Source organism: Sturnus vulgaris, chromosome 25 (assembly GCF_052056855.1).
Source record: "Sturnus vulgaris isolate bStuVul1 chromosome 25, bStuVul1.hap1, whole genome shotgun sequence".
Classification (NCBI taxonomy): Eukaryota; Metazoa; Chordata; class Aves; order Passeriformes; family Sturnidae; genus Sturnus; species Sturnus vulgaris.
The window spans coordinates 7,759,584-7,783,783 of record NC_142267.1 but is presented as its reverse complement, the minus strand read 5'-3'; the positions used below and the strand labels follow the sequence as shown (position 1 = coordinate 7,783,783).

At 49.1% G+C, this 24,200-nt stretch overlaps 3 protein-coding genes across 14 annotated transcripts in view; all 3 read right to left on the bottom strand.

Moving 5' to 3' along the window:
* Positions 1–3,183: 3,183 nt before the first annotated feature.
* Positions 3,184–12,380, bottom strand: LOC106860556 (guanylin-like). Its single transcript, XM_014888447.2, has 3 exons — positions 8,301–12,380; positions 4,937–5,126; positions 3,184–4,080 (listed from the first exon to the last, which is right to left on the bottom strand). Exons 1-3 carry the CDS (start codon positions 8,373–8,375, stop codon positions 4,016–4,018), a joined length of 330 nt encoding a protein of 109 aa, XP_014743933.1. The 5' UTR covers positions 8,376–12,380; the 3' UTR covers positions 3,184–4,015.
* Positions 12,381–12,433: 53 nt separating this feature from the next.
* Positions 12,434–20,304, bottom strand: LOC106860504 (coiled-coil domain-containing protein 81). Of its 4 annotated transcripts, none has more exons than XM_014888371.2 (10): positions 20,167–20,303; positions 16,229–16,385; positions 15,609–15,865; positions 15,168–15,253; positions 14,524–14,627; positions 14,165–14,282; positions 13,799–13,907; positions 13,301–13,473; positions 12,904–13,022; positions 12,434–12,558 (listed from the first exon to the last, which is right to left on the bottom strand). In XM_014888371.2, the coding sequence occupies exons 2-10, from the start codon at positions 16,371–16,373 to the stop codon at positions 12,464–12,466; spliced, it is 1,206 nt and encodes a 401-aa protein (XP_014743857.2). In that variant the 5' UTR covers positions 16,374–16,385; positions 20,167–20,303; the 3' UTR covers positions 12,434–12,463. The 4 variants fall into 4 exon arrangements, with proteins under 4 accessions (XP_014743857.2, XP_088034712.1, XP_088034713.1 ...); XM_088178586.1 differs by having other exon boundaries at positions 16,229–16,919; positions 20,167–20,301; XM_088178587.1 differs by lacking the exon at positions 16,229–16,385 and having other exon boundaries at positions 20,167–20,304.
* The window catches only part of CCDC30 (coiled-coil domain containing 30), a 41,081-nt gene continuing 34,578 nt past the window's right edge, over positions 17,698–24,200 (bottom strand). For 7 of the 9 annotated variants that reach the window (XM_088178580.1, XM_088178582.1, XM_088178577.1 and 4 more), the window contains 4 exons: positions 23,786–23,922; positions 23,395–23,506; positions 22,569–22,636; positions 21,419–21,960 (listed from right to left, as the gene is read on the bottom strand). In XM_088178580.1, coding sequence (XP_088034706.1) covers positions 21,744–21,960; positions 22,569–22,636; positions 23,395–23,506; positions 23,786–23,922 — 534 coding nt within the window. In that variant the 3' untranslated portion in view covers positions 21,419–21,743. Of the gene's footprint in view, positions 21,961–22,568; positions 22,637–23,394; positions 23,507–23,785; positions 23,923–24,200 lie in introns of all 9 variants that reach the window. The other 2 variants (XM_088178584.1, XM_088178585.1) reach the window with 1 other exon arrangement.

Genomic DNA, 24,200 nt, shown 5'->3' with positions numbered 1-24,200 from the left:
GAAAGGTAAGAGAAATTTGGGGGGAAATGTGAGGCAAATTTAAGGGAGAGCAAGCACAAAAGTCTGTGCATCCAATAATGGTGAGAAAGGGGAAAATCCCACTCTCCTGATGACTGTGGACATCATAACACAGAATTACAAAGTGACAAAAGGACAAGGGGAATCAGAGGCTGGGTGTGGCAAGAGCTGAAGAGCTGCTGGTCTCTGGATTAACCAGTGCTTCAAGGAGCTCTTGGAATAACAGAACTGATGGAATTTGTCATCTCAGTGCTCAACAGCTGCAAAAAAGCTCCACTGTTGGGAGCTGGCAATAAAGGAGTGTTAGGGTGAGTAAAATCTCATATGAAGGGAGGAGAAAGATATCAGCACTAGGCTGACTTCTGTCCTCTCATTAGTGATTAAACATTAATAGCAAATCAGAGAATCAATCATATCAGAGAATCCCCGAATGGGACTTTGAAGCCCATCCCATCCCATCCCATCCCATCCCATCCCATCCCATCCCATCCCATCCCATCCCACCCCTGCCATGGGCAGGGACACTTTCCACTGCAACAGGTTGCTCCAAGCCCTGTCCAACCTGATCTTGGCTCCCCATCCCCACAAAGCAGTGAGATTCAGGAGTCACTTATAGAACACAAGTGGAGAAAATGAATGAACTTTTTAATAAGTGGAATGGGTAAAATAATGGATTTAGAAATAAGAAGGGTGTGTGAGGTAACACAAGCCTGATGGTTTGGTGAAAAATAAGGGAATCAACATGTTTTTTTTTCTCATAATACAAATTACACAGTTGAATCACCAGTGAGGCAATTCATTGTAGCTCATTTTTTAGGGACTGGGGTGTTGAAGAATCACAGAATCACAGAATAGTTTTGGTTGAGAGGGACCCCAAAGATCATTCCCCAAAGTTCCATCCCCTTGCAGGGACATTTCCTACTGGACCCCTAAGGAAGGGCATTGTGCTGTTACCTGATGCTCAGAATTCAGGTCTGCCAAAATCAGTTCTTTCTGACTCTGGTGTGGGATTTCACTCAACTCAGCATTTGGGTTATAAAAACACACATCATGAGGTGCTGTCAAACCAGTGAGATCCATCTGCTTCCTGCGGGATGGGGGCTGGGAGCTGAGAGCAGTCCTGTCCCATAGCACATGGGTGAGCTGAGCAGGGCAGACAAACACTGTCATCAGGTTTAGCCAAGTGTTCAAGTTTTAAGGATTCATTGGATGAGGCAGATCTGAAGTCAATTTGGGAAGTCAGTGCGCGCGTCAGGTACCAATTGGGGTCCAGAGACAGTGAAGAGGATCAGACAGAGCCCTGTGATCACCAGGCACGTCCATCATGAAGAGACAGGTCCCAGTTCAAGCCAGAGGGATGGTCTGTGGATTGGGGTCCTGATCATCTGGCCTGTGACCAGGCCCACACAGGTGGTGGGGACCAGCACCCCTGCGGTACCTGACTGTGGTGGAGAGCGGCACCCTCCAACACAGCCCAGAGCTGACTGAAAATGTAGGCCAAGGGAAGATGGAGGACTCAGGTGACCTCAGATCCATTAGAGCTCCCTCAGTACCCTCAGAAAAACAAGACCTTAAAAATGCAGTGCAGGGTCTGCTCTGTGGGAAGCACCATCAGAGGCTGCTCTTTGGGGCCAGGAGCAGCCAGTCCCAGCCTCATAGTGCTGCTGGCTTGGTGGTGTGATTCTGTGAATCTACTAATCACAGCTACTCCTGCAGAGCTAAACCTGGCATGTGCTGACCTTCTGCAGATAACAGCTCTGTGTGGAACAATATTTCTCTGATCGACCTCCAAACCCTCAATATCCTGACAGGGAATGCCAGCAGACCTTTCCAACCCCTAACAATTCTGTAGGGAAGGGAAGCCAGGGTTGAGGGGGTAATTCTCAGCTGCTCTGAGTTACTTATTTCAGAGCAAGTATAGAGAAATTTTGTACATTTCAGTAGAGTGAAACACATTTTGGTTTTGGGTTTGGGAGGCGCCCACAGGAAGGTCTCCAGTCCAGCTCTCCTGTCCCACCTGAGCACTGGCACTGTTTCAACAGGATCTCGGTTCTAATCTTGTTTCCAACAATTCTCCCTTTCAAAATCTATAACCTCTTCTCCAGGAGCTGGTCCAAGCTGCTGTGCTGGGACCTGAGGATTTGTCTCATTAGTTTTAAAGGAAAATAGTGAGTTCTTTCTTTATTCAGAGAAATTACTTCAGGTTCAAAAAAAGCCTCTGCAATGTTTGAGTCAGGGAATCCCATTTCCCAGAGATGCCAACTTCAAGGCAGTGGGAAGAGCCTTAGTGAGGGACTTTACCTTTGGAATTTGCTCTGGATGCATTTTGTCCTGGGATAGTCAAGATGTAAGGAATCTTCTTCTACACCCTCACAGTTTTCCTGTCAAATGAAGTAGGAATTTATGCACCTCATGATAATTTTCTAACATCAATACTAGATTTAGGCTCCAAATTCTAGGACTGAGGATGCAGATTTGGAGCACTGAGAGTCTTGGTAGAACTTGGTTGCTGAGTTGAGGGCTCCATATATAAAAATGGAGATAATAGTTCCAAAGTTACAAACAGGAGGGAAAAATTTAAAATCTCTGCTGTGAACTTGCATTACCATGACAGATCTGGGGGTACTCAGCCTGGAGAAAAGGAGGCTCAGGGGGGAACCTTCTGCCTCCCCACAACTCCCTGACAGAAGGGTGTAGCCAGGGGGGTCGGGCTCTGCTCCCAGGGAACAGGGACAGGAGGAGAGAGAAGGGCCTCAGTTTGGGCCAGGGGAGGGTTAGGTTGGACATCAAGAGAAATTTCTTCATGGAAAGGGTGGTCAGAAATAGGAAGGGGCTGCCCAGGGCAGTGGTGGAGTCCTCATTCCTGGAAGTGTCCAAGGAAGGACTGGGCATGGCCCAGCTTTGGGCTGGGTGACAAGATGGGGATCTGGCACAGGTTGGACTCAATGATCCTGGAGGGCTTTTCCAACCCAAATAGTTCTGTGATTCTGTGACTACAAACTGATTTCAGTTCAGGACATCTTTAAAAGATATCTTTTATTTAGGGAAACCACAGACATGAAGTGCTTTATATGGGGAAAAAGCAAGGAGGCAAGAAGAGTATCCTAAAACAAAATCCACCCCAAACCCCAGCAATAACAAACAAACGAAAAAACAAAGCCGAAAAAAAATCCAAATTATTATTCTTTTTATTGCCTGTACAGCATATAGATATGGGCAGAATATTTCTTTACAATCTTACCACCAATAAATAAAACAACAGGCAATGCTTTCATTTCAGTGTGATTCTAGCACTGCACTTTGGAATTCCTTTCTCCCAAAGAGAGTTTAAAGAACCTTGATATCCAGGGAAGAAGTGTTCCTATGCTACTCTACACCCATTCCCTAAATCAATAACAATCAGTACAAGGAACAGTCTGATTTCTGGCTATCAGAGTGTTCGTAAACACCAGGAATTCAGCTCGAGTTACTTGTTGCAGTTCTGCTACAAACTCAAAGGTGTCACCTGCAGACAGATGGAAAGGAAAGGGATCTAACACACTAGGAAGGAGGGACTGGGAAAGGGAATAAGCCAGTGGTGTTGTGTGTAGGGGAGACAAAATCACAGATATTAATGATGAGATACTACTTATTGGACATTAAATATAAGATATTAAAAAGGCTACGGAGGATGCTGAGTTTCACCCAGCTTGTTCAAATCCAGGCAAAATAGTGAGAAATGAAACACAGGGCATTTCCATTCCAGTATCACACAACTTCTGTAGTACCTGCACTTCTCAGAGGAGTCACAGCTTCCTTGCTGGCAGAACTGCTCTGGTAGTGGCACCTGATCCAGGTGCTACAATACTGCAGGGATGTCCCCGCGAGCTGCCAGCTCCAGTTTGGCTGGAGTGGGAGATGAAGTCCAGGAATATTGATTGGTGAAAGTACATGATCTAGCCACAGGAATGCACTAACTTCCCAGCAGGACATGTCTTGCATGAGTTTTTCCACCTTCTCAGAAGCAGCCAGCACAGGCAGCATTGGCACAGATCTCACACAGGTCGTCCTCGGCAGCCAGGCCTGTCCAGGAGAAAGGAGGTATTCAGTCAAATGCCAGGAGGGCACAGCCACCTGTTCAAAGCATTTGGAGACTCCTCTGCATTCCTATTTTATCATTTGAAAGATCCTTGTAGGTAATACTGCTCTAAGATTTTGATCTGGCTGAAGGAATGAAATAAAACCTGAATTCCTTGGGAAGCAGTGGGAATATGTGGAAGCAAAAGGACAAGAGGACATGGCACCATTTAATCCTAAAGTGTCCTTTGTACTGGACAGTAGAGAAATGCAGTATAAAAACTTTAAAAAGCAAACACTCTTGCAGCAGAAGCCCATGGCAGAGGGACAAGGAGAAATGGCTTAAATGGCTTAAGCTAGAGAAGGGTAGATTTAGATGAGATATCAGGAAGAAATTCCTCCCTGTGAGGGTGATGAGGCCCTCGCATAGGGTGCCCAGAGAAGCTGTGGCTGCCTCTGGATCCCTGGAAGTGTCCAAGGCCAGGTTGGACAGGGCTTGGAGCAGCCTGGGACAGTGGAAGGCGTCCTTGCCCAGGGCAGGGGGTGAAATGGGATGGGCTTTAAGGTTCCCCCAACCAAACCATTCAGTAATTCCATTATTCTACTTGGATGAACTTTTCCATGGTCACAGCAGTGGAATGCGCCCAGGGAACAGCTCAGCTCAACAGTGCAGCAGTTTTCCTTAGGGGTTTTGTGGATCCCAACCTTTGCAGGAGAAAGGGCAGCACAAAAGCAGCACAAACCCTCCCAGCTACCCTAGAAGTGACACAGAAGTAATTCCGTGGCTCTGCCTCCTGTTATTGGAATGTTAAAGGTTGAAAACTGTGGTAAATATGAAAACTACAGAATATGAACGACATACTCAGCCTCCTAAAAATCATTGGTGCATCTTCCCTCTTGCACACAGGCAGGAATTCCTCAGGGAGGTGTTGTTCTTGGCATAGGGAATAGCTACCCATGGGAACCATCATGCGAGGGTTGATGTGTCCATTCCTATCCATGAGCTCCTTCAGCTTCTTCACAGACTCCAGGGGGAATTTCAAGTCTCCATCCTGTGCAGAACCAGAAAGAAGAGGTATCAGGAAGTCAGGCCTTTGGCAAATCCATTCAATTTCAACCGAGACCTCTCCCAAAAAATATAACAGAGGGAAAAGATGATGTTGAAAGAAAGCCCAGATAAAACCTATGCTGAGTGAAGGCAGAGGACAGAGGGAGAATTTGAGCCTGGCTCATCCCCATGAGACAGACTCATAAAATCTGGGATAGGAAGATCTAGGCTGGGAATCTTCAACCTAGAAAAGTGATGAACTGGGAAATATCACAGAATCCTGGAATGGGTTAAAGCTCTTCTCATTCCACCCCCTGCCACAGTCAGGGACGCCTTCCACTAGACCAGGTTGCTACAAGCTCCATCAGCACTTCCAGGGATATATGGTAGAGATGTACAAAATCATTACTTGAATGGGGGTAAATGAGAATTTATTTGCTTCACCCTTTCTCCTAACACAGCAGTGGAAGTATCAAGTGTTGGCTATGACCTGGCAGGGTGTGGCCACACAAAAGCAGCTCTTCTTTCACACCACACGTTGTTGAGGGCTTAAACCTTTCACCCCAAGACATTGGAAAATTTCCATTAATTTAGAATCCCAGAATCTCTTGCGTTGGAAGGTGCCCACAGGGATCGTTGACTCCAGCTCCTGGCCCTGCACAGATAGCCAACAATCCCACCCTGTGGCAATTTAAAACTTGCCCACACAGTTTGTGAAAAACAAGCTTTTGGAAACATAAATATGGCACTTCTGACTCAAAGCTCACACCAGAAACTTAAGGAAGCTGGGACAGGACTCTGAGAAATATTACTCTATGTTTTAGTTGCTTCTCCCTGTGCATCAGTTAAGGGTCATTCCCTCAAGAGACTTCCCCTTTTTGAGGTAATAAATTTAAGTTGCAGGTGTTGCAGCTGTTTAACCAGGCACACAAAGTCTGTACCCATCTGCAGATAATCAGAGTTTGGCCTAAAAGACAAATAAACATTTTCAAACTGATTTTTATCTGCTGTTTTAACATGGTTTCGTGGCCAACATATAGTCAATAAGGTGATGAGGGAGGTTCCAACCTGATGGCAAGGTTTGGAACGAAATGAACTTTAATGTCCCTTCCAACTCAAACCATCCTGGGATTCTAGGATCAAGTAACAGCTCCTCATCCAAAGAAATAAAATTCAGTGACTCTGATACAATGATGACCAAATATAAGCATTTGTTTCACATCCCCATGAGTCCAGTGGGGAATGGTGTGAGATAAGTGGGGAGGGAATTTGATTCTGACTGGGGTTTTGGAGGGTTTTTTACAGAATCACATTATTGTGGCATTAAAGGTTTAGAAAACCCAATCAGATAGACTTTGGATATGCATTTATTAACCAAGTCAAATTCTTTTCTCTTGCAATCGGTTTATGATCTTCATCAGGTTAATTTATCAGTTGAACTCAATGATCTTATAGATCTTTTCTGACCTTAATGATCTATAAAGGTTAATCAGGCATTGGCAACAGCTGCCCATGGGAGTGGTGGAGTCACCATCCCTGAAAGTGTTCCAAAAACATGTGGATGAGGCACCTGGGGACATGGTGGATCTCTCTGTGCTGGAAGAACAGTTGGATTTAATGATCTTAAAGGGCTTTTCCAACCTAAACAACTTTCTGATTCTGTGATCAGCCTGGCTGCCTATGAAAAATTCACTTTTCCTATAAAGGCAGCTCTGGATTCAGCTGTTGGTCACACAGCTAAGAAGCAAAACCCACAGAACTAAAAAAAGAGTGGATTTCCAAGGGCATAATTTTAGGGAAACCAGGAAGTGGGAACAAACCCTGAGATCTGCAGGTCCTGGGGAAAAAAAGAACAAAGGAACAGCAAAACAGAGACAAAACCCTGCCACCTCAAGTAAGGAAGATGTATTAGAGAGAGCTAAATATGACATACTATGGGACAAGGAAGGGAAGTCTTGGGAGTGAATTCAGGGAAGAAGAGTGGAAGCCAATTTTGTGCAGTGAAGAATCAAAGAATCAGTCAGACCTCAAAGACCTTAGGTGAAAGGAATGCAACGCACTCAGAGTTCACTGCAAGTACAGTGGGGAAAACACAGATTTAATGATTAACGAGAGGAGAATTCCAGCTCAAACTCCAGAGATAACACTTCCTACTCTTTTATGCAACCTAGAAGCAGCCATTCTCATTTATGATATCTTTTTTTATGGCTACAAGTAGAAAACGGAGATCTTTTTCACTGGGTAGGAAGCTGTTTGCTCCTCTGGAGACTGTAAATGTTGAAGAATGGCTTGAGAGAAAGGAATAGCTTTAACCTGCTACCTCTGGATATCCCTGTCATCCAAAGGACAAAAAAGAGGCTAGTCCAGGACCCAAAGATGATATCTTATTCCTGGAAACTGCTGCACACATATAGAAAGTATCAATAATTGTTTAACAAGTGTTAGTTTTCCTGGCCCCCAGACGAAGTTGTTTACATTGCAATCAGATTGAAACCTCCCATACTGTCTCTCAGGATGAGTTCAGAGAGATCCAAAGCTACTGTCTCTCAGGATGAGTTCAGAGAGATCCAAAGCTTTCCCAATGACAGACCAGGGCCCTGAAGTACCTTCTTAACCTCTTACACATTGCATGGAATATCAGACATAGATGCTGTGTACTTGCAAAATTTCACAGAAGCTTCTCTAATCACTTCTCTGCCTATTAATATTTAATTGGATCCAGCTAAGCTCTTCTTTGTCCTTTCTTGACAGGTTCCATCCCATAAATGGACAGATCATTTCCACAAAGAACTTCCTGCCTAGAACTAGGTAACACGACACAATTTCTCCTTTGTCACACCTTGTTTGCATCACTCTCTAAAGTCAGCACCTTCACTGCACGTGGCTTTAGGTCTAGTGGAAAACCCGGGACATGAAGCACCTCAGTCCCTAAGGGATTTCAGAGCAGAGATATGGCTGGAGAAGGTAAATAAACACTAGCAGCATTTAGTGATACCTGAAGTGTTTTACAGAAGGAAGATCCAGAGCACAGAGACATGCAGGTGCAAATCAAGGCAGAGTAAAGCAAAAATTCAGGTCTACTAATTTAGTTCAAGATTCCTGTTTCAGCCAGAAGTTTAAAAAATATCAGCACTTTGTTGAATTTGTAATAACAACAAATGAAAGAAGAAAAGCTCACCTGAACATAGACTGCCTGGGAGATGTGCAACAGGACAAGGGCTGCCAGGACTGTCCAGGAAAGAAAGCTTTTCATAGTGCCAACAAAGCCAAGCCTTTCCTGACCTGGGCAGATTTTATTTCCTCTGCCTTTGGCCTTTCTCTGCCTTTTTTGTGTCTCTCAGACTGCGCCTTCTTCTCCTGAGCTCTCAGACTGCCCAGCAGTCAGAGCTTTATAAAGACTTCACACAGCATTAGGTTGGTAATCCATTAATCCAAACTTTTTATTGACATATCATAAACCCTGAGGGGACTCTCAGTTATCTGCTCAGTAGCACAGCTGGTCAGTCACACCCAGGCAGATCCTGGATTTTATGAGTTGTTCGCACTCAGAGACACTGTTCATGACATGGGTGGGCAAAACATTACAAACTGGAATAAATAAATGGTGGAGATTGAGCTCAGGCAACACCTGAAAGTCCCCATAATGCTGGCCACTTTCTGCAGAGCTGGGAGTAAAAAAAGAAGTTTGGAAGAAGACAAAAAAAACCCTATTTCAGTCAATTGCCTGTTCTGGGAGTGACAGGAACTAAGAGTCATGGAATCATGGAATTATTCAAGTTGGAGAAGCCCTCTAAGATCATTGAGTCCAACCATCAACCCAGGACCTGGTGGTAGGTTGTTCACCATTAACCTTGTCCCCAAATGCCACATCTACACATTTTTCGAACATTTCCAGGGATGGAGACTCCACTGCTGGCCTGGGCAGACACTTTCTGTGCCTGGCCACCCTTTCCACAAAGAGATTTTCCCAACATCCAGCCTAAAGTTCCCCTGGCACAATTTTCCCTGATCCTGTCCCTGTCAGAGCTTTGGAGAGAGCTAAGGACCAAGGCTGAGAGCCCCAGGCTGTGCGTGCACGTGCCCAGCTATGAAATGTCATCTCTGTTCTTTGCAGCCCCTACTTAAAATGCATGTGTTAAAACACGTGGGGGGTGTCATTAAGGGCAAAGGCTGCCAGGAATCAAAACCATTTCTCCATGACGTCCATGCTTATATGGAAACATGGAAAAGTCACATGGGTGGAGAAGAACCAATGTGCCTCAAGTCAGTTCTGACATCAAGCTCAGGTCCTCAGATCTGTAAAAGATTTCTGGAATTTTGTGGGTTTGGATTAACATAGGCACCAGGAGAACTATGTTCCTGATTCCAGCAGAACAGGAGAGGGCAACAGTCACCCACTGAGCACCTTCCTCAAATTTCAGCAGTGTTTTATGCCCAAAAATGCTTCCAGTCTCACTGTAACCCAAATTATTGTTCAAGTTACAGTGAAAAACATCTTTCTGCTTGGAGTAAACTTCCAGAATCCAAAGCAGCCAAGTCCCCAATCAGGGGGCTTTGAGGGACGGAATGGGACTTTTCTGATTCAGTATAACCCAAAAATTACTGTAGAGTTGAAGCTGAGCTAACAATGCAGAGTATGAGCTGACAGACTTGGCTTCTCTCCTCTCCACCAGCCTCAGCCACAAAATTTGAACCCCTGGAAGGATCTTTATTCCAACAAAACAAGCCTATTTCCTCTTCTGTAATGATTTCTCTGCTTTCTGCTGCCCTGGCAGCAGCCAACAGCATTTGCCACCCCACAGCAGCTCAGGCCTCTGCCCTTAATTACTTTAATGTGGGTCAAGGGTGGGACAGCAAAGGGGCAGAGCAAAAATCTCTGAGAACATTTCCCTTGGGAATTTTTACAACCACTTTCTTCTCTAAAACTTTGTTTATCCTCAGCCCATTAAACCCTGAGTACAGTTTGGTGGAAACTTAACAGATTAAAGAGGGATTGAGGGAACAAGAGAATTGTTAAGATTGAAAATAAACAAGAAGGTCAAGTCCAACCTTGGGCAGAACCCAAAGAGATGGACAGGTGGTTTTGGAGAGGTGTCACAAGAACGCTGAACCAACAGACACAGCAGACAGAGTAGGAGTCAATGGTTCCATGTCCAGTGAGGCGTGGTGTGCCTTAGGGCCCTGCCTTGGACCAGTGCTCTTTGATGCCTTATCAAGGACACAGTGAGGAGGAGCACACCCTTAGCCTGCTGGCAGGTGACAGGAAGCTGAGCAGGACCCAAAGTGGTGCACCCAAAGGATAGGGCCATCCTGGAGGACCTGGCCAAGCTTGAGATTTGGGGCCATGGGAATCTCATGAGGTCCTGCACATGAGTTGGGAAAACCCTCAGTCTCAATCCAGGCAGGGAATGAAGGGCTTGATAGCAAAACTTGGGGTAGAAGAAGGACAAGAGAGGGACAAGCTCACTTCTGGACTGATACTGCAGTTGCCATAACCCATGTTCAGGACCTTGTATTTGTCAACCTTGATCCTCCTGAGGTTCCCATGGGCCTATTTCTCAAACTTGGCCAGGTCCCATTGAATTGCATCCTGTCTCCCAGGTGTGTCACCTACACTGGTCAGCTCAGGGTCATCTGCCAACATGCTGAGGGTGCCCTCGACCCCACTGTCAGTGTTGTTGATGGAGACATTTAAAAGCACTGGTCCCAGTATGGACCCCCTTTGTCTCTGAGCTCCATCTGAGCCCTTCACCTTCGTGGAGCTCCAGCTGCTTCACCAAGCTCGGGGGGACCAGGAACTCTTCAGCTGGAGATATAGGGAGGAGGGCAGACACCTTGTGCTCACCAGGTCTGCTCCTGGAGGTTCTGGTCCTGGTGGCCTCTGAGACACTCCTGCCCTGCAGACCCAGCCCCACTAGCCCAAGACTTGGGAGAGGCCAGGGCCAACACCAGAGGAACCCACCTGTGTCCCCACCTCCCCCTCCTGCCTGTGGCCATCCTGGAAGGTGGATCTGGTTGTCCCAGTCCCAAGCTCATTCCCTGGTGTGCGGAACCAGTTCCCACCCTGAGGTGAAAGACCTCTATATCTTAATTTCAGTTTGTGCATAGCAGGACCTGGGTGGTTCCCACAGATGTTGGCTCCCTGTTCAGTGAAGCTTTATGTTATTTATAGCAAAGGCCTCGATATTTATTGGCTGCATGTTACAGAATTCTCTAATTAATACTCTATCTTCTATTCCTTAAATGATTGCCTCCCATCTCACACTAATTATTCCATAGGCTCAGTCTTGTCCATCTTTGGAGTTAGTGGGATTCTGGAATCAGTGGCCATGAGTCGGTTGTCATGATCTCCTCCTGCCAAAATCACCTTTCATAGAGTGCACACTTCAGACCGATGAGCTGGCCCTGTTTGTCCCTCCCTAGACCCTCTGCAGCCCTCAGAGACACCTAAACAGGCTGAGGAGATGGGCAGGGAAGAAGTTCTAAAGTTCAACAAGGGAAATGCAGATACTGCATCTGTCGAGGTACAACCCCAGGCAGCAGCACAGGCTGAGGGTGACCTGCTGGAGAAGGACCTGAGGGTCCAGGAGACAATGAGCTGTCCCTGAGCCTGGGAGGCCAAGGAGATTAATGGGATCCAGGGGGAATCATGAAGAGCATTGCCAGCAGGTCAGGGAGTGCTCCTGCCACTCTGGTCAGCCCTGGGAGGCACATCTGGAGTGCTGTGTCCAATTCTGGACTCCTCAGGACAGGAGAGACATGGAGCTCCTGGAGTGGGACCAGTGGAGGCTGCGGAGATGATGAAGGGCCTGGAACATCTCCCTGCCAAGGAAAGACTGAGGGAGCTGAGGCCTTGAGAGGAGACACAGCTAAGGGCCCTCATCCCTGTCTCTCACTGTCTGCAGGGAGGGCTCATAGCAGGGACCAGGATCTGCTCCAGGAGGCCCAGCAATGGGACAAGGCGAATGGACAGGAATTGATGCCCAGGAAGTTCCAGCTGAACATGAGGTAGAACTTCCTCCTAAAGTGATGGAACTGAGAACAGGTGGTCCAGGGAGGGGGTGAAGTCTCCATCACCGAGGATATTTCAGACCCATCCAGATACAATCTTGTACCATGTGCTCTGGGGTGGCCCTGCTAGAGCAGGAAGGCAGGGCCAGATGAGCCACTGGGGTCCCTTCCAACCTCACCCATCCTGGGATTCTGTGACTGGAGTCGTCCATGTCCACCAGTCCCATCTGGATTACCAAACACTGTTGTCCCAACCAAGGGCTCAATCCCTGATATGGAGCAGCAACTCACACACAAAGGTGATGGATTTCTAGGTCTTTATTCCTTTTTTCATGGTGCCATGTCACTGTCCTCATGTTCGAGTTCTGCTGTTGTCTCTTCGTGGATCTCCAGTGGCTTCACCAAACTTGAGGTGGATCCAGGAACTGTTCAGGATTCAGGAAGTACAGGGAGGAGGGCAGAGAACTTCTGCTCACCAAGTCTGCTCGTGGAGGTTCTGTAGTCTCCCAGACACCCCAGCCCTACAGAGCCATCCCCACAAGACCTGGGAGAGGCCAGGCCAGACAGCAGAGGAACCCACCCATGTTCTTACCCACCCCATCCTGCCTGAGGCTGTCACCTGCAGCCAGAAGGCATGTCTGGTTCAGGGACAGCTCCAGGACTCCCCACACCCACCCAGCAGCACAGATAGTGCTTTCCAGGAGCTGCTGCCAGGCAGGGGAGGAATGTGCCACCACAGGAAAATGCATCCAGCGCTTGGAAATACTTACTGAGGGAATTGTCATCGGACCATTTCTGTAACTTGTTGATCTGCAAGGCCTTCATGCACTGCTCCCGGGCAACTTTGTATGGCTGCAAATTTAGCAGGACTTGTTTTGCTCGTGGGGTCCTGCAAGGCAGGGATAGATTCCCCTGTCACTCCCTGGCTGGAACCCTTCCTGGCCCAGCTCCTGCTGCTCCACGTGTCTCCACGTTCTCTTTAGCCCCACCACCAAAAGGGGCACATGGGACACCAGGATCAGGGGCTACCCCAGGGCATACCCATGTTAGGGGATGTCCAAGGGACCGTATCCAGCCCAGGGCTCAGGGCTCCACTTCCTTAATCACAAAGGGGTCCCTCCCACCTTAAAACCCTCCTGGCACTGACAGGTGCTGCCACACTCTTACCTTGGCTGTGGTCTTCCTCCAGGAGGGGACAGTGTCTTCTCCTTTCTCTCTGGGGACAAAGCAGCAGCCACTCCTGCCACAGCAGCCACCCTCTCCTTCCTTAGCTTTTCAAATCCTCCAGGACAGAAGGCAGCAGCCTTCCCCAGATTCCTCTGCCCTTCCAGGGGTGGAAGCTGTTGCATGAAGCAAAGGGAAAGCAGCTCAGACATTTTGGCAACAAGGGTCCCATCCTGCAGCCCATGACCCAGAGACAGTCTGGATGCCTCCACTCTCCCCAAGATATCTTGGCAGTGACCCTCTGCTTAATGAAGAAGTTTGGACACCATAGAGGTTTAGCTCAGAGAAAGATTCCTAGCAACACAGCACAGAATGATGAAGCCATTGCCAGGACTGAATGGAGGACCCAAAAGACATCCCAGAATGGACACATCCAAAGGTACCCTTTCAACAGCCTCCCTGCAGTGATGCAGGACATGATCCTACATACATGTCACATACCTGGACACGTTTTCCCTGCCTGGTGGGAGCTGCCAGGCCAGCTTGGGGTGCTTCCATGCCCTTGGTGGCTCTACCCTTCTTTACAGAGTTCTCAATTGGAGGCAGCAAACTGCAAAGACACAACACAAGCGTTTTGTCTGAGAACAGTGAGAGCATCTTCTCCAGTGAGAGCATCTTCTCCAGTGTGTTTTCCAGGCCTCTCCAAAACACTGCTGCCCACTTCCCATGCTGTGGGAAGGGCCAAGACCATAGGCATGTGCCCATATCTGCTCTCCGTAAGTACAGGCAGCATGGCCAAAGGTGACAGCTCCTCACACCTGTCCAGGAGCATGGAATTACTGAAAGGCAGCTCTCCCAGACTCTCACCTCCCTCTCTGCACTCCACCATCAGCCTTTTTCTTTTCTCTTCCCATCACTTTCACATCACATATCCGACTTGGAGAAAGACGTGGACGAAGAAAGAGGTGTTGGCTGGGAAGGTTCCCTGAAGAAAAAGAGGAAGCTCCTCTCAACTGCATCTCCAGAACACTTTGGGCGCGAGGGATCTCCCAGCCATCCTGTCCCAGCCCAGTCCCCTTCCCTGAGGGCTGTGCCGCTCCATAATCCTGTCCCACTGCTTCCTTGGGTCCCCGTTCAGAAAAAGAGTGACCTGCTGGGACACTTGTCTGGCAGGAGACAGAATTCTTTTTGGCATGGAGGACGTCATTTCCTAGAAGGGAACTTACCCAGCGTTTTTTGGTGCTTGGTGTTGGTCTTGCTTCTGGTTCCAGTGCCTTGTAGGGAAGCACTTACAGGATGTGGCTGGGACTTCCCATCTGCCTTCACAAAGCTACAAAGGAGGTGGTGACACCAGTTTGAATAAGGACAGCAGAGTCCATGGCAGCGTCTGGGAAGAAGCTGTTCCCAGGCATCCAGTTTTCCAAAGGAAACTTAACACTGGAGCATGGGCAGAAGAGTCTCCCTCCACAGGGCTCCTCTCAGCCAGGTCTGGGATCCCGCTTGTCAGAGATGCTTTCCAGGGAAAACAAACCCGCAGTGACTGAGAACATCCCAGGCTCTGGGGCCCGTTGGTTCTCAGTCTTTCTCGAATGAAAAGAAAGTAGCTGGTGAAGCTGTCGGCTCCATGGCCCCCATCTGTGCCTCTGGGGTAATTCCCACAGAGGTGGGAAGGTAAAGCAGGCCCTCTTCCCAAGGAATCCACCTGAAGACACTCCCCAAAGAAACCAGAATGGCCATGGACCTTGCACAATTTCAATTCCACCTCCAAAATTACATACATCCAAGGATTCCTCCCACATGGAAGAAGAAGCCAGGACGAAAAGCTCTTGCTGGTTGTCACCCCACCATGTACAGAAACAATTGCACTCACTGTGGCAGCACTAAGACACCTCCAGGTGGAATCTGGGAAATGTCCTTTTCCATGTGGGCTATGAATAATGGCTTCAGATTTGGTGACTGCAAGAGGGACAGAGACATGGCAGGATCTACAGGGAATTTACCTGCTGCTCACAAGGCACAAAACCCCTCTTCCACTCCCAGCCCCTGCTGCCTCCCCTCAACTGCCAGCCCCAGCTCTCTCTCCACCACCCTGTGCCCCACATTGTCCCAAATCCATGAGCCATCCTCAGGATCTTGGCATTTTGGGACAACAAGGCCACGCCAGCAGCCTGGACACACAGGAGCCAAAGCCCAGGGCTAATTCCCTGGGAGCAGGAGGGCAAGCTCAGCTGCCAGAACCATGGAAAGCTGCCCAAGGCCATGGCTGTGTCCCCAGGAGTTTGAGGGCACATAAAATACATGCCAGACTCACCTGGAGCAAACCCTCTGCCAGGTGCTGTGACTGAGCCACCTTTTGGACCAAGTCTTCAAAGAACCTCATGACTACATGGTTTCCCCGGCAGACGAGGATGCCAATGTCCTTGAACACAAAGTCGAAGTTCTGGCCACTGGACAAGGCCCACTCACAGATCTTTAGTGTGGCCTCGATGCACATCATGATGGTGGCCTTGGGTTTGTGCAGGCGCAAGGCCACCTCAGCACAGACCAACTCGTCTGCTTTGGAGAGTCCTGTGGAGAAACCAACCAACACAAGGTCACTCACTCTGTCCTTCTGTGGTCCCTTGAGAGTCCACTAATCTCCTCCCACCACAGTGACTCTTCACCCAGCAGTAAATGCCCTGCTTTTGTGCCATGAGCCCCTGTCCCTGAACTGTCAGCTCAACCACCATGCTCCAGCAAGAATGCTGGTTCCTGCCTTCCCAAGGTGGTGGGGATCATCAGCCTCTTCAGTGCCAGGAGATTGTCAAAAACACTTCCAGGAGCTCTCAAGCAGCAGCCAGTATATCGTGGGTACCCAGGGAGCCCTGGAGGGACTGCTGGAGGGACCCATCCCTGTCCAGCAGGAGCACAAGGCTGAAGGGCTCATCTTACCAGGCACGGGGCTTTTCCCATGGACACGCTTCTTCCCCACCATAAATGGCTTGTTCAGATCAAACTCCAGACTGTCTGCCATGAAACCTTCCCCTTCTCCATGCCAGATAGGTCTTTTCATAATGTGGATGGTACCCAGGCCCATCAGCCCAACTCTCTGGAAGCAAAAGCAGGCAATCAGAGGGTAAACAGGAGGGAAGGCTAAGAGTGATCTGTGGCCTTTCCACCCCTACAGCTCCAAAGCCTGACGTGGACCCCCCAGGAAAACTTTGGAGAAGAGCCTTTCACTCCAGATGGTTCCTCACTCCCTCCTCTTCAGGATCTGCAGGGTGCAAGACATGTGGGAGAAAGTCCTGGAGCCTGGGAAAGCCCAAGGAGTGCAGGAGTACTGCTTGGGTGTCCCTCCTTTCCAGCCGTCCTGTGGAAGACTCCAAAGAGGAAATCCAACATTCTTCTACTCAAGGGCTGCTTGACTTCTTGCCTGCATTCACAATGCGTCTCTGGCTAAAATGCAGGGTCTGCCTGGGACACCTCTTCTGCCCTCTAGGCTGGATGAGAGCCAGGCAGGAAGGGGAAGGATCAGGAAACCCCCATGATCTGAGGGAGGACCATGAGGAAACCAGCCCCACCTTCTTCAGCAGCAGGTCTTGGTGATAGCACTCAGATACACTGTCCCAAACTTTAGTGATTTCTGTCAGAAGAAGAGAAAGGGCCATGCTGAAGTTACGAAGTTTATCATCCCCCCCCTTCACCTTCCTAATTGCAGATCCCCTTCTCCAAAGGGACCCTCTCCCTGGGCAAAACCACCAACACATTCCTACCCCCAGGACCTCGGGGGATCTCAGACTTTACCATCCTTGTGGAAGTACACAAGATCTGGAGACAGCGCAAGGAGGAAGCCAGGGAAAAGCTCTGTCATGGCTGCAGCTCCTTCTGCCCGACTACTTCCTCTCCTCCTGTCCATCCCACCATGGCCCTAGGACGGGAGGCCTGGTGGAACAGTGGGGCACCGCAGCTGGGCTGGTCTCTGGCTCTCAGGGAAATGGGTGTTATGGTTCCATGGAGGCAGAACGTCTCACTGTGACCTCACATGTCTCACCAAGGGGCTGCAGAGCCCCACACAGATACCGCCCTGCCCCCAGGCTTCACCCTACAGGAGAAGTAGGCTGCACTCATCATTTTGAGGGACTGCTCCCACCCAGGCACTGCCCTTTCCGACGAGTCTCCCAGAGCCGCTGCTGAAGCACACAGGAAAACAGAATGGAAATCGATTTAGAATTATTTACATGAAACCGTGGATATTGGGAACTGCTGTGTTATGGGCTAGAAATTTGGCAGAAAACAAACCTAATGTCCCAGCTGGTCCTGAGGGATCAAAGGGGCTGGGGCAGCAGGGCTGAATTCCTGATAGGAGCCAGTTCCACCTGGCAAGTCTGGTCATATCCAGTGGAAACTTTCACAGACACAAATTCACCAACAGTGCAGTTTATTGGAGCAGCAGGTTACAGACTCTTGTTAGACTGAGAGTGATAAACGCACTGGACCTATAAAAACTGCACAGGACTAATGTTCCCAGGAATTCTCTGATGCATCTGGAGGCAGAAATCTTTGCTAAGGGGTGTCCATGCTTTGGGGAGGAGGGAGGAGCATCCAATTTATCTGGAAATGAGGGATATCAAGAGAGTCATAATGAGAGAGATTACAAAGGCTTTTGGCCTTGGCAAAGGCAGAACAGAATGTGACACCTGAGCAGCAAGCCCTCTTCCACCCAGCAGATTCCAAGGATAGGGATTATGTGGCCTCTGCCTGATAACCCATCACCCCCTCAGCAGGTGATCACACCCAGGTACTCCCATCACCAAATATCCCATGGAAATCCCTTATCTCAGACTGTGGGCCTCATTCCTACACAGGCACAGAGCTGCAGCACAGGAGACTTCCAAGGCACTGGTGTTTGCAAGGTCAGGAGATGACTGGCTTGAGTCATCAGTAAATTTCCATCCTGGCCAGAATCCAATTTATCCAAAACATTTGGAAATTGTTTTCAAAACTCCAGCAACAATGGCACTGTTCCACTCATGCTCTGACTCAGGCAGGGACTGTTCCAAGGCTGTCAGGGAATGAATGATTATCCTTTGTTCCTCATCTTGGACAGGCAGCTGCTGTTCCTGTTATACTCAGGAGTTCCTGGTACACTTCACTTAATCAGGGACTTATCAGGAGCTTCCATAGAGCAGGAGGAGGAGGAGGATGTACCACAATAGGTTATTGCAAAAACAGCTATAGGGCTGATACTGGATGCATGAATAGTCCATGAAGTGTAGTTCTGGCGGGGTTCACCCAGAGCAGGGTCCATTGAGTATGACATACAGGGTAACTGATCCCAGTTAACTGAATCCACGATTACCAATTACAGGGATCCTATTTACTTCATACCAGATCCATTCCTGTGCTGGGCATAAGGAAAACAAACCTGCAGTACAGCCCCAGGGAGCTCCAACAATGCCACTACAATCACAGATTCATTTCTTGTGTCAAAACACTCAACATGGCCTTATCCAGGGATTTACCCTGGGGCATCCCTTCTGGGCAGAATGAAGGGAACAACATCACCAATCTGTACCTCCAAATTCCAGGTTGAGCTCTCATCCCCTACGTAGGTGTAAAATTGGGGTACGTATCTTCCCTTATTAACCACAACTGTGCAAAGTGCTGTGGGTAGGGTCGTGGTCAAACCTCCTGCTCTCTGAGACCCCAGTGTGTGGAGGCTGATAAGCCTGCCCCAGCTCTGCCCTAGAGGGATTTCCCTTGAACTGACTGTGGAAGCCCATAAGTTTACCTCGACCCCCCTGGAGAGATACCCCTCAGATGGGCACATCCTCCTGGCCATGGTGAGCTATCCCAAGGGGCTTCAGCTATCTCACCATGCTTTGGTGCCCATGTCGATTCTTTGTATGCTACTGGTCCTTCCCCCTTTGGTACCACCCTTGCTTTCCCCATAAAACCCCTGTTTTTTCCCCGGTTCAGCGAGGCAGGTGTCATCACTGGCCCCCTTCTCAGAGCTGCTGGACAACAAAGGAACCTCTGTGGAACAGCCATACAACACTTCTGTCTCTCTGTCCCTGAGTTGGCCTGGGGTGTCTTAGCAAGGCAGAGCTGGAATCACAGAGCTGAAATTCACTGCTAAGAGCTGACTGCTTGCAGCCACAGGCTGTCCACCTTGCTGAGCCCCTGGAAGGTTGTCCCTTGTGAGACCCTCTCTGGGAAGTTCACACCAATGGAGCCCTGGCTGCCATAGCAGTGTACAGAATATTCCTTGGTAGGAGTTGTTGGGCATCAAGCAGAAAAACGAGGCCATGCCCTGCTCCATATTCCTCTCAATGCCACAACAACACAAACCACAGACTTCCCTCTGGTTCCATAGTTGCACCATGGCCCTGTCACATTTGGAGCTTTTCATTTTCTTCCCTGTTTTATGCTTCCAGCACTGGGAAGGTCCCAGGCCACATACTATGGTTGTTTTGGGCCCCTCACTGCAAGACAGGGCGCAAGACTCAAGGCATTAGAGGGTTGTGGAAAATTGCCCATCCTGTTGTGTGGGCACAGAGCTGCTGTGAGGTGAGGAAGAACTGATGGAGCTGTTCCAAGCCATCTCTGAGGTGGGATAACCCAGGCTCTTGGGTTAATAGATGCTTGGAATGGATGAAAGGACACTGAATGATTGGTGTTTACACACATACATACATATATATTTATATATATGTCAGATTTATTTTACTACTGGTTGCAATGGAAATCACCTATTGTAGCCATTTTGGTTATTTCCTTTAGAAATATACCAATATAAAAGTATAGAAATAACACTTTAGAAAATACATGAGGAAAAGAAAGAAAAAAAAGAAAGGATCAGAGTAGAGAGTGGAGAGGAAAGGTCTCACCAGCCATGGGTGCAATTACAAGAGTTGGTTGTTGCAATTTCAATGTCCACGGTCAAAGTGATGGTCACAGTCTGGATCCATCAGGTGCGGGGGAAGCTCCAAAAACACAAAGTTCCGTGGGTTAATAGAGGCTCAGGCTCAATGTGAACACCCAGGTACCTTCCCAGGGGTCAGGAGTTTTACACTGTCTGATGTAATACTGGGGTCATGCCCAGTTCTCTGGTGGAAAGCCCAGAAATGAGTCTGTGGGCCCTTCAGGGTCTCTGATGGTTTGTGCCCCTTCTAAGACCTGACTCTGCCTCTCCCTGAGTGTGGCTGAGCCAGTTCTGCCCCATCAGAAGGGATGAAACCCCTCAGCCCTCCATGTGAGTGTTTCTGAAACCTTCACTGGGGTCTGTGGTAGCCAAAGGCTCAGTGGGGGGCTCTGAGGTAGCCCAGGGCACAGCCAGAGGGCTGAGGATGCACTAAACTCCCCCAAGCAATGCTCACACACACTGGGGTGTGCAGAGGAGGCCAAAGGCACACCCAGGCCTCTGTGACACAGAAAAGCCCATGGAGAGGTTCTGTGCACCCCGAAAGGCTCCTTGAGCACTATGGGGAGCCCAAACAGGCACAGCCAGGGTCCAGGGGCACCCAGAGGAAGCGCTGGGTCCTGGGCATGGCACAAAACAAACCAAGGGGTGGGGGCAGCCCCCAAAATGGACACCAGGGCTAGGGATACCCTCTAAAGGACAGCCAGGGTGCAGAGGGGGCACACAGAGGAGTCCAGAGCTCCCCAAAACACACAGGGAGAGCCCACAAAGCACAGAAAGGCCCATGGAGATGTGCAGCCATACTCTGTTCCCACCTGATCTGCAGTTCTGATCCCGCTGCTTCCCTCTTGGCATCCTCAGACCCCCTCCACTCCCTGTTTTGCATGGCCTGATCCCTCCCACTCCCACCCAAGCATCCTCAGAGACCGTCTATTCCAGATGTATCTTATTGCCTTTCCCGGATGCTCATATCCCTCCTCTCTTCTGCCCCTATTCCATTTTCCTTTGCCCTTTCATCTACCTTTATCTCATTTCTGACCCCTCTGCCCATAGCATCCTGTGCCCAGAGCTTCTCTTTCCTCCCATCTTCCTTCCCTGCACATTCCCACCCTCTCCCCAGTGCTCAGATATCTCATTCACATCTGCACAAAGCAAAGGGAATTCTGAGAGCATGGAAAAAGGGGAATGACAGTGTGTGGGCACGGATTGTGGGCACAGGGTAAAAGGGAACTTCTCCAAGTTTTATTTCAAAATTTATAGATTTGGACTGGACAGGGAACTAGACTTGAGGGAAAACACCCTTCACCCCACCCCTCTACCACTGTACTGAGTTCATCTACAAATTCCAGCCTCCAGTGGATCTGGGATCACACACACATTTACAGGTGGGCAAGTAAAAGAAAGCTGTGGAACTATTTAGTTGGAATATATCCCACAAATCACGGGGTCAGTCCATTTGGCAATTTTCTTTGCAGGTTCTGTCATCCCATGGCCCTAGGAGCCCAAGTCCTGCAGTTCAGGTAAGGCTGCACCAACATTCCCAGCTCAGAAGTTCTCAGAGCCAAGGCTCTCGTCCTGCAGAGGTGAGGCCGTGGGGGCTGTGCTGTCACCAGGAGAGGCCACATTCAGGTACCCGATCTCCGAAGGCTGCGAGGGAGACAGGCAGAAGGAAGAATCCTGGCTCTCAGCCTCTCCCTCAGGTTTCATGTTCTGTGGGGCCTTCAGGGCGCCAAGGGACTCTGGGACATCTTGGGCTGGGAAGCTGGAAAATTTCCATTTTATGTCATTCTGTGGAGTCTGGGTGACCCTTACCCAACACGTCTGAGCAGCACAGGACAATGTTGATGCTCCTCTCTTGGATCAAGGCTCCCTCTCCAACCAAGGAAGGGAAACACCCTCAGCCAGCCCAGAGGGTTGCTGGTCTAGGTCCAACCTGCTTGGACCATCCTTCACCCCAACAGCACCTGGGGCTGTGACTAAATCCCCTGAGCTGCATCTCCAGAGCTGCAGGGTCCCTCTACCTTCCCCTCATCTGGTTTGGCATGGATTGGAATGGAGGAACACATCCCAGAATGATGTGGGACACAGCTCTGGCCATACTAGGACTTCAAATCTTACCACCTCTTGTATAAAGACTCCTCCAAAGCTCCTGAGCATCAAGATTCCTAAATCCCCGTGTTCCCTATAGTATTCTGAAAATCTGACTTCCCCATCCCATCAGCTGACTGGTTTTAATACCATTTTAATGTCATTTTAATAGCATTTCCCCTAAAATTTGACGAAAAATTAACAAAAAAGGCCTCTGGGAGGTGAAAGCACAGAGTGGAGCAGCCAAAATGCTCAAGTGGCTCCTCCTCCCCCCCACAATACCTGGCACGAGGAGGTGGCAACACCTTACTCTGTGGTTGGCGTTCAGAGCCAGGAGCAATCTTCGAGTCCTGGAAGGAGGAACAGAGACTTTGAAAGGAGGTGGTACAGGTCAAACCCTGAATTCCAACAATTCCTGGTCTTCCAAACTCTCCCTCAGCTTCACTGAGAGTCCTCTCCACCAACTGCAGCCCCACAGAGGTGCCACTCAGAGATGTGGCTGTCCTTTGGGTGTAAATTTATACTAAAAATCCAAACCAGGCGCTACCAAGGCCAGGTGAGGCCCAAACAGCTCTTTCTTCCTCAACAGGTAATTTTCAACCTACCTGGATTCTCTCCAAATTAAAAGTCCCAATAAACTCCTAAATCCACCTGGATGATTTGAAAACTCTTTGATTTCCTGGATTTTCTCCATTTCTCCAGCCAAAGTTCTTCATTAACATGGCCAATACTTTCACTCAGCTCAGGAATTATCGCTCAGCTTGGCCTGAAGGAGGAACATTCCTCCTGGCAGGACGAACATTCCCAGTCTCACACACAGGGTTGGTTCTCCTTTCCTAAAGCCAACTTTACAACTAAGGCCTTTGAACAGCTCTAAATGTGCCAAGTGAGATTCCTGTCCCTGTGGAAGGTGATCCCATGGGCAGCCGCTCAGGGATGAGCAGGGGCTGAGTGTATGGAGCCTTCAGCTCCTCACAAAGCCTCTCCTCACCACAGTTGTCACCACCTACCATATGGGAACCCTTTCCATCTCAAGGGATGGATCCAGCTCTTTCTCAGCCCCCCAGACATCAGATTCCTGCTGATCCCAGCCCTCCTGGGGTCTCACCTCTGTGTTGGGAGCAGGGCTGCTCCTGGCAAGGCGCTGGGAGGTGGCCACATGGCTGCAGAGCTGGAGCTTGTCCTGCAGCCGGGCGTTCTCCTCCTCCGGGATCCTCCCTCTAGGCATGGCACAAAGCACAAGTTATTTTCCTTCCAGCCATGTTTTCAAACAGAAATTTTCTTTTCCAACCTCAGAGCTGTTGCTCTCCACAGCCTCCAGCTCAATGGCAAGGTCTTGGAGGGGAAAATGGGGTAATTGCATCCCTAATTACAGCCATGAAAGCCACTGCACCAATGGCTGGGGCACAATCCAGACTTTCCTCTGGAATTCTTAAGAGAAAGAGGCACAAAACCAGGAAAAGGGAGAATCCTGGGGATGAACATCAGCAGGGGCCTACCTGCTCTGCAGGGAGGGAATCCCAGACCGGAGGCTCCAAGGGGACTCCTCCTGCTCTGATATTTTTTGGAGGAGCTGTCGCCTCTCCTGGAGTAATTTCTCATTCTCAGCAGTGATCTGGGCAATCAGCACCTTCCCCTTAGGGTGATGGAGAAGGAAAGAACAACCACCAGTTACTTTTGACACTCCTCTGTCGTCTGCAAACCTCGGGGCTTTCCCAAGGGACCACCATCAAGGGTGCCAGCTCCTAAAAGCTTGGAGTCACCACCCCCCCATGTGGATGTGGCACTTGGCAACATGGTTTAGTGGTGGTGGATGGATAGTTGGACTTGATGAAGATCCTCATCTTTAAGATCTTCTCCAACCTCAATGACTCTGCAATTCCATACCCTGTTCGATGTAAAATACCACAAAAA

Excerpts from the sequence above, each read along its gene's own strand:
- LOC106860504 (XM_014888371.2), bottom strand. The coding sequence starts at position 16,373 with ATGGGCCTGGGTACCATCCACATTATGAAAAGACCTATCTGGCATGGA. Across the intron at positions 15,866-16,228 it reads TGGGAAAAGCCCCGTGCCTG|GACTCTCCAAAGCAGACGAG; the intron begins GTAAGATGAGCC and ends GTTTCTCCACAG. Across the intron at positions 13,474-13,798 it reads GGCAGGGAAAACGTGTCCAG|CTTCCACCCCTGGAAGGGCA; the intron begins GTATGTGACATG and ends TTCATGCAACAG.
- LOC106860556 (XM_014888447.2), bottom strand. The coding sequence starts at position 8,375 with ATGAAAAGCTTTCTTTCCTGGACAGTCCTGGCAGCCCTTGTCCTGTTG. Across the intron at positions 5,127-8,300 it reads CCCAGGCAGTCTATGTTCAG|GATGGAGACTTGAAATTCCC; the intron begins GTGAGCTTTTCT and ends GGTTCTGCACAG. Across the intron at positions 4,081-4,936 it reads AATGATTTTTAGGAGGCTGA|GCCTGGCTGCCGAGGACGAC; the intron begins GTATGTCGTTCA and ends TCTCCTGGACAG.